Below are 8,871 nucleotides of genomic sequence, written 5' to 3' on the forward strand. Positions count from 1 at the left end.
TTTATCAACAGACTTCTTTTTTACTTTTTATAGTTTGAGTTTTTACCTTGTTTTGTAAAAATCCTTTCTTTTATCCTTTTTTAATTTTGATTCGAGTTTGCTTTGGGTTACTCGGATCTTTGTCACAAGCAAGGATTGGTCTTATTTTTCACAGCAAGGTCATATTTGATTATGTCATTATCCGGCATGCATCATGTTGTATGCCTTCTTCCTTGTGGCTTTTGTTGCTCGCAGCTTATTCTCCTGAACGAGCATTCTTTTCTTTTCAATGAGCTTTTTGCAAACTCAGTGTTTTTCCTTATCATAGAGTTAAATACGAGTGATCCATTTAATTTAAATTCAAAAATATTTTAAACGAATATTTAACTTTATCCATCTCAGTGAGACAGATCCAAAATGTCCACTAATAAATACATACAATCCGGACAGAAATACTTTGATAAAGCAGTGGATTACTTGGAAATACAAAATCCAGATTTCAGAAGTAAAAATCTCGACGACAAATCAAAGAGCATCTGAACAAATTTGCAATTAGAAATCATCATCAGAAGGCCCGAAACAACAATTTCAATATTTGACACAAACATACTACTTCAAGAACCAACTCAACCGGATCATCACTCATCTTCTCCCACAGTTTGTGCTTTACTTCAGATGCAGCCTCAGACATGCAATCCCAGAATCCTCCATCACACCAATCAAGGTCCAGAATTCCTGAACGCATCGACAATGTCCTCGTCTACCTCTGACAGAAGAGGAAAACCGATCGCGATAGAGCCAGCTCTTGGAAGTCGAGGTTCTGGATATCTTCTCCTTCATGACAAGCCATGACAGAAGACAAACAACTGTATTACCCAGGCCCTTGGAACTCTGTGAGAAATGGGGAAGAAGCGGTTTAGCCATTCGATGGATTCTTTCACCAAGTTGGCAAGAACATTCAGGCCATCCCAACGAGAGAGACAATAAAGGACATGTTTCGATCAACGCAAACAATGTGTCTTGAGGAACTTGAAAAGGATTCATGAGCTGCTGAATCCATTGTTTGTTGGTGTAACTGCAGACTGTTAATTATATGTATCCTCAAATATCCAATGACTTGAGTTCCTGTCATCAAAGTTGGAGAGACTGTACGTATTCTCAAGAGGGCTCATACTCAATTACATAAAATCCAATCAACATGCATTGTTTATTTTATGTTATGCACAAAGTTTCTCAAGTATTTTACATTTTATTCATATGTACGTATCAAATATTTATGTTGTGTACAGGTTAGCACTGACTCAGTGGTGAAGAAATATCTATATTTTATCATGTAAATCTTTTGTTAGAAAATGCTTTTAAAATGTATATGAATTAAAAAAAAAAGCAGATGAAAATACCACATTTGGAAAATTCACATAAACCAAAAACACAAGCCCCTAATTTATCAGACTAGATTTCCTAACTGTTTTTAAAATAGGAACAGAAAGACTTAAGCATCCAAGTGTTGGACTTTGGAGCACAGCAGTTCCGTGAGTGGTGTATGTTAAATTTTGGTTTATCGATTACCAAACTGAATTAAACTAAATTATTTCACTATTTACCATACCCAACAACATTAAATCAGTTTGGCATCCAATTAAACAATTGATAACAATAATTCAAGTAAAATTGGAATTTCAATTCATTTCGGATCAACAAAAGATGAAAACAGCTCATTTAATGGAAATCTCAATTCAATTCATTAAGTATTTACAAAATTGCTGCTCATGGTCTACGTCCCTAACCTGAGTCACTAGATCCAAAAAGATGACATATCCTCATATTCAGAGTAATCCAAGTTATAATAAGGGAGGACCGAAGCCTAAGGGTGATTGAGCTTCAAAGTATAGCCACCAGAATTCAGAATAATCTATTACTCTTAGGCATATATACCTGCATGAAAATTACAAAACCTGCAGAAAAGCTCACGTAAGGGTAAAACTTCATCAGGGCTTTGGGGTTGCTTTGCTGAGATTCCTCCATTTATCCTTAAGGTCTACTGTTGAACGACTTTCGTTGAAAATGTTTGCGCCAAATTCCAAAACTTTCTTCCATGGCAATCTGTCATGAGGAGTAGAAAATTTGCGCATCCCCTCCTGTAACAAAGAGACCAGCAAATTATACTTGAGCAGGAATTAGAAGCACAAGTTCACAAAACTAAAACATTTCAATGGGTGAACTCTCCCAAACTTAAGCTTTACGTATGAAACTTTCAAAACTAGAAAAGAAAAAGAAAAATGACGTTTGCCAGAATGGATAGCACCTAAATCAGAAGGATTGTTATAATCTTACACCTTAAGTATGGAATTGCTTGTCTGCTCTGTAGTGGGAACTTCTTTCTTCTCCTCCACTCCCCTAGATTAAGCATTTGACTAAAAATTATGGCAAGTCTATTGAAAAAGTTTCTTGGTATGAAGACAGGAAGGATAACTTGGTGAAAGTGACTTCTATAGAATAAGAGGACGGAAGCATGGGAGTCACTGCCGTAATTCTTTTTATTAAAGCCTCATTTGGTTTGTGAGATTCTGCAGGATATGATAGTAATCCCTCGTTTGGTTTTTGTCATAGGAGTTTGTGACAAAACGAAGGTCCAATATACAAGCCATTAGCCATGGTATGGATGCACAGATCTCACATCCAAGGTTGGATGCGCAATCACACTTTTCTTGCTGTGGAACTAATTAGTTTGATGACCAAAATTTGCTCATCTTCCACTAGAAGACAAAATCTATTAATTCAATTGGGTACAACCGTACAAGTGTGTTAATGACAATAACTATACATATTTTGAACATACCCAATCTTGTACTGTTGCATTTTATCTTATATTCCTCATTAATGCATTAATGATTGTAAGCACTACAAAATGCAAAATGCATCACTTATATTGTTAATTACATTTGTGCATTATGAAACAATATTTTCAATATAAATAGCATTCAAATATGAAGAAAATGGAAATAAGTTAAATTATAAAATATATTTTTTCACCAATACAAATTAAATAAGAAATTAAAGGCGATAAAAATTCTTATATGTTTCCAAATTGAAATTAAATAAAAAATAAAGAAGTATGAAATATAGTTTGCCATTGTGTTATCAGTTAAAGAAAAGAGCATAAACATATCTAGAGGTGATATGTATTCTTGCATAAACCATTTATATGTAGAAGGGCATGAGCTCAATATCTTGAAAAGTCTTACCTTTGTGATATTTGTGCATGTGATCATTTTCAATGATAAATCTAGCCAAACACAAGAATGAGCTACCGCATGAGATATCACACTAGTCAATCCATCAAACCAAATGCAAGCTTATCACATATAATCCCATCCCATTTAATCATATTCTCTATAAGCCTATCACTTGAACTAAACAGGGCCTAAGAGTAATTTAAATAAACCCAGATTTCCTAACAGGATAAGACCCATCGCTACTTGAGATGCACTGATATATGAATATTATACAATTATTTTGACTGAAAGTGTTAAGAACAAGGCAAATGTGTCAACGGTTAAAGCTACATAAGCCTTTTCAATGGTCAGTCTAATCAAGACTAGGGAGATCTGACTTCTAGGGATAGACCACCTAGGAATATAAAGCAGAACATGATAGGTAATCATGTGAGCACTAAAACTGGGTATCTTGCTATTTACATTTGACTTTTTTCAGAACAGTGGCTCCAAGTGTGAAATCAAAAGTAGAAAAGGGAAAGAAAACTATAAAATACAGGTGAATAGAATTAAATGAAATTTTTCTACCTTTAATGCCTCTTCTTCTGCAGTCGTCCATGGGACTCTTATTCGCCTCAATTGTGGAAATGTCGGAGATGAGCTGCAGATGAATATAAAGATCGTCATTAACATTTCTGCTCTGTTCCTGAGATGAAATACATTTTATCGAAGAACATCTCAGAATCCTGTTTGAATAGAGTTATTTGGGCAGGATCATCCTGCAAGGATATACCTTTTTGTTTTGATTTTCAAAATCAATATATATGAATGCTCATCCAGAATAGATATAAAAATAAAGCTAAGCATGTTGTTAGCTAAAATACATCTCTGATATGCCAAGCATAAAATTGCACAAAGTTTCATGGCCAAAAACTAATTAATGTCATAACCAAACTTTATTTCAACCTTTAGATAAATATTGCATCTCTAGAAGCAGAATTTCTCTAAATACAGAGTCTCACTGAGACAAATAATTCCATAAGCAATGGTGGAGGTGGATTATCCTTACTTTACTCAGGAAAAAGAACTTACTGTTGCCTTTTGTGACTTTGAACTCTTACAAAGTATTTTGAGGCACCAGAATTTGCATTTTCTTCTTCAGATATTTCTTTAGCATCAGCAGATTCAGTAACCGGGGGAAAGTTGCATTCATGAGGTAAATCTGTTTCTGGTGAACATAAAACTCTTTTCCTGGATCTGATGTCAGCATGACTCTCACCCTCACTACCTTTCCCACGAACCTGGCAGGATGGATTTTCACCCTGAGATTTAAGAATTGCTAGTGCAGCCATCTGGTCTCCACAACGAACTCTCTGAGTTTGGGACATGCGCTCTGTGTTTCTCTCCTCTTGTTTATCTTTTTTCAAAGAGTCAGGTGTTCCATTGGCAGAAGCTACAGTTTTTCCTCCACAAGTGAGACTGTCACCAAAACTCAACACTGAATGCCCTGCCTGTTCATATCCCGATTTTCTCTTATGCTGATGATCATTGGTACTTCCATTAACATCTTTGTTGTTCAGTTTGTTACTTTGGCGCAAACCTTCATCCTGTTCAAAATGTTTTATCTTATATGATCTGTAAGACTGTTTCTCTGACTCCTTTCTGGCTCCCCAGCAAATAAACGTTGCATAGGCCTTTCTTGTTAAGGAGACCTTTTTCTTAATTTTCACGCTCTTTGAGATTGCTCGAGAGTGTGCACAAAATGGGCAGTAAAACTTTCTCCTTTTGTAAAGTTTCGCATCAGAACTCAAACAGTTCTCATGGATGACTAACTGGCAGGATTTAGTATTACAAACCAATAACTTTCCAGCTTTGTGACATTTCACACAAGCATTTAGCTCTCTCCAATCAATTGTTGCCAGAGAATCTTGGCCGTATGTGCACCTAGAACTCAAGAAAGCTTTCTTCTTTTTAGCAATATCAATCAATTCTTTATGATACCAATCACCATCAATTGAAATATAAACATCTTTAGCTTCACAAATATTCCGCATATCCCTATCAAAATTTTGCTCAAATTTATCCATGTATTTCTTAGTTGTTTTGAGCTTACAGGGACCTTCCTCACCAACTACATTCTCAGAGTCATACTTGCGCCCCTGTTCCTCATCAGAATTCTTGTTGGGTGCTTTAGTGCTACGATGACAAACCTGCGTTTCATGATGCAAAATTTCATCTCGCCCACCAAGTGCCTCTGACGAAATGAACTTGTTATTACCATCTCCAGGCTCAATTTGTTCCATGCCCCCAAGACAAGTTTGTTTCCCCAAGCTGCAACCTAGAACTTCACTGGACTGAAGAATTCTTGAAGATATGTTGGCTAACAGAATTAGATCTCTCCACTTAGTGGCTAAGCAATCTTGACGGTATGTGCACTGGCTACCATTAGAGAGGTGGAGATTTTCTTCCTCCTCACCATTGGGGACATTCTCTTGAATATCTTGCTCAAAGTTATCCATGTTTTCAGAAGATTTTTTATTAGAAAAACCTTGCATGTCACCTTTCAGTTCTCCAATCTCATTTTCTTGCCCATGTTCCTCATCATTTGACAGTTTATTGTCGAAATGAGGAACCTGATTTTCACGAGGCAAAACTTCAGTAGGACCAACAAGATCTGAAATATGCTCATTACTATCATCTGCAGGAGGTCCATGTAATTCAACATCCGCAACATGAGTATTTTTGTCCAGGCAGCAGCTTTCTCTTTCACTTTCTTGTGCAACTACCTTAGATGCATCTTCTAACTCTTCATTTACACCTGAAGATATTAATTTCCCACCTAAATCCTGTTTGTTGTGGATAACGTCATTCTTATGCTTCTTGACAGTTTTTAGATGGTTATTACAACCATTCTTTGATATGATCTGGTCTTTAGAGGACTTGCCTCCTGCACTGTCAGTTGTGGCACTTCTCTTCCTGTTAACTGATAATAAGTCTTCATTTGGCAAATCACTGGGTAAGAGGTAACTGATATCTCCAGGGGCAGGAGAAATCAACTGATCATTCCCCTCACTGATATGGGCATTTCTATCAGGTCCATCAAATCCAGGCTTAATGCTATTGCATTTATCATCATCCACTTTAACTACACTCTCAGGTTGATACCCACCTGACAAGCCACTTTGATCTTTCAAGGATGCAAAAAAGGAGGGGCTACCTGAAAGAATTGCATCCTTCAGCTGTTTTAGAAGAACACCAAGGAAAATTAGAAGAAGCAAGTGTAAAGGGCCCCTTTGTTTTATATTCTTGTTACGCAAATTTATATGAGGGCCAAAGTGAAGATTTCACCTTTTGTAGAGTGTGTTTATCCAAGCTACACCTTTTATGCGCTATAAAGGGATGAATATCCCATTTCCACATATCTGGTCCAGCAGCTTTTGCATTTGATAAAGATGTCTGTCAATATTTACATTAATTTTCAATACTACTCCCAGATGACGTAATTCTGAGCAGACTGTCTTCCTAATAATAGAAAATTTCTGAAACTGTACACATTAAGTACCTCCAGTAATATCTCTTCTAGGACTTCCTCACAGCTCTCAGATGGATCAAATCCAATTTTCGGACTTGAAGTAGATACATATTTGGATGGAGCTCCCTGAACGAGAAAGCTTTCTAAGATTCTCAAGGACACCAGTTCTCTTGCATTTCTACCAAGATCATCAGATAATAGTGGAGACTTCTCAACCAAATCTGCAGTACCATGAATATGTAACTGGTTAGAATCTTAACGATGAACTTTCAAAGTCATTACAATATTTCACTTTGTAAAATAAAAGGCCTCGCCATTACCAAGTAGAAGAGATGGATCAATTTGATTAGACCGTGCTAGTGTTTCGATGACCCAAATCCCTGGAAGAGGTGATTTAGATAGCTGGCAAGCCATTAAGGGCTGTTCCAAAGCTTCAGATACAGTGAGTTACCAGTCTGCCCTGTTATTCGCAAGTGGTCCAGTAAAAGATACACGCAACTCGCAAGTCAAAGTTGGGGGTGCTTCCAGATTGAATCCTCTAAGAAGCAATAGCCACAATAAAGATGCTAAAGAAGCATCAGACATGACAGCAATCAAGCAACTGTGTCAAACATATTGTCACGCCCAAAACACACAGAGGCCACAAACAAGAATGTAACTCAGGAACACCATAGGCAACCTGATCAAAAAGGAAAAGTAATAAATATGCATATTTTGTCATTCAGAAACTGGCTCAACCAAATTTGATAAAATAGCGAATGTCAGAGATGTATGCAGAGATCACAACAAAATGTGAGCACATATTCGCCATTGTCTAATCAAATATCATCCTGAAAATTACCGACTTGCATGTTTAAAATAACTTAAGTCCAGGCTCAAAGCATCCGGGGATTACAAATTCGATAAAGAAACTGACAATCAAACAGTTCAATAAGAAGGCAAAAAAATATCCCAAGATAAGTACAACATAAATCTCCTTCAAGTTGACCATAGGCATCCACTCATACAAAGTCAATGGTTGTCCTCCCGAAAAATTTTAAAATTGGGCCAACGCCACTGCTCAGCAATTAGCTATATATCATCCTAGTGTCAGAATGAGCATCAGAACTTTTGTTTCAGTAACCTAAATTAATAACAAATTTTGGTAAAGTCAAATGCAATTCAAAGGAATGGTAATGTTATAATAAACCCGTTGCAGTATATATAAACTACCCAACACGTACAAAGTGGTCAAATGTATTCCCGGCATCAATGAGGTCGATGTTTTGTTCGATTAAGAAATGAATAAGCGTCCAGAAAATGCCAATCATTGATCTAGCCAATATGGAAATCATTAAACCCTACCTAAGCCCCAATGACTCAATGCATTGTCAGGCTGAAAGAATCCCAATCAACATGACAAGTTTCACAATCAACCAACTCAAGAAGATGTCAGCAATTCTTTTATAATCAATGTTGACAATTGATTTTGCGAATAATAACTTGCATCATTCGCACTAAAAAATGTTCCTCGTTCATCCTATAATATAGATACAACGACAATTACCAAGCGAATCTAAACTCCGAATCATAGCGCAAAATAATTTAAATAAATAATTCCAATCAGTTCCTTTCAAGATTGAGAGCACGGTATTTGAGACACTTGCACTGAAGCATACGCGTACATAAAATATATATAAGCATTCACATACACACCGACAGAAGCGCAAAATGGCAGCACAGTGGAGATGAGAAAATCACCGGAAAATACACAGAGTTCTCGGAGGATTTGTCTATAGCTTCATTTTCATCATCCACTGCACTTCGGCGTTAGACAATCAAAACAGGTGTGTTTGTGTGAGTGTGTGTTTATATAGTCAAGTGATTGTACCTTTGCCCTCTTCCTGCTGCACCCAAATTGCATGCTTGGTTTAAAATAATTACTGCTTTATTTTTCAAAAGGTTATATTATTTTTTTATTTTTTTTTTGGATAGCGTTCCTTAAGTTTTGCGTAATTACATGTAAATTTCTTGTAGCTCGACAAATTATATCGAGTGCTCTTGAGAGGTGTTTCTGTGTAACAGTTAGTCAAGATTTTATCGAATTTATTGATATTAACAAAAGAAATTGAATGAAAAACGATGAAGTTATATCTTCTCATATGT

The 8,871-nt window shown here is 36.4% G+C and overlaps 1 protein-coding gene across 8 annotated transcripts; it reads right to left on the bottom strand.

Moving 5' to 3' along the window:
* LOC105157969 lies at positions 391 to 8,606 on the bottom strand. 8 transcript variants are annotated; one of them, XR_002286867.1, is made up of 8 exons: positions 8,467 to 8,606; positions 7,047 to 7,405; positions 6,757 to 6,947; positions 6,543 to 6,650; positions 4,287 to 6,433; positions 3,783 to 3,855; positions 1,915 to 2,117; positions 391 to 1,104 (listed from the first exon to the last, which is right to left on the bottom strand). XR_002286867.1 is itself a non-coding variant. In XM_020693048.1 (8 exons), exons 5-8 carry the CDS (start codon positions 6,612 to 6,614, stop codon positions 1,968 to 1,970), a joined length of 2,442 nt encoding a protein of 813 aa, XP_020548707.1. In that variant the 5' UTR covers positions 6,615 to 6,650; positions 6,757 to 6,947; positions 7,047 to 7,106; positions 7,178 to 7,405; positions 8,467 to 8,606; the 3' UTR covers positions 1,137 to 1,967. The 8 variants fall into 8 exon arrangements, 7 of the variants coding, with proteins under 7 accessions (XP_011072839.1, XP_020548705.1, XP_020548704.1 ...); XM_020693048.1 differs by lacking the exon at positions 391 to 1,104 and having other exon boundaries at positions 1,137 to 2,117; positions 7,047 to 7,106; positions 7,178 to 7,405; XM_020693047.1 differs by lacking the exon at positions 391 to 1,104 and adding an exon at positions 2,316 to 2,376 and having other exon boundaries at positions 1,984 to 2,117.

Source organism: Sesamum indicum, linkage group LG3 (genome assembly GCF_000512975.1).
Source record: "Sesamum indicum cultivar Zhongzhi No. 13 linkage group LG3, S_indicum_v1.0, whole genome shotgun sequence".
NCBI classification, from domain to species: Eukaryota; Viridiplantae; Streptophyta; class Magnoliopsida; order Lamiales; family Pedaliaceae; genus Sesamum; species Sesamum indicum.

Bases quoted from the DNA above. Each gene is read 5' to 3' on its own strand.
- LOC105157969 (XM_011074537.2), bottom strand. From the start codon at position 7,140: ATGGCTTGCCAGCTATCTAAATCACCTCTTCCAGGGATTTGGGTCATC. The intron at 6,948-7,046 runs GTAATGGCGAGG...ATGGTACTGCAG, and splicing joins TGATCCATCTCTTCTACTTG to ATTTGGTTGAGAAGTCTCCA. The intron at 6,651-6,756 runs GTACTTAATGTG...AAATATTGACAG, and splicing joins TAGAAGAGATATTACTGGAG to ACATCTTTATCAAATGCAAA.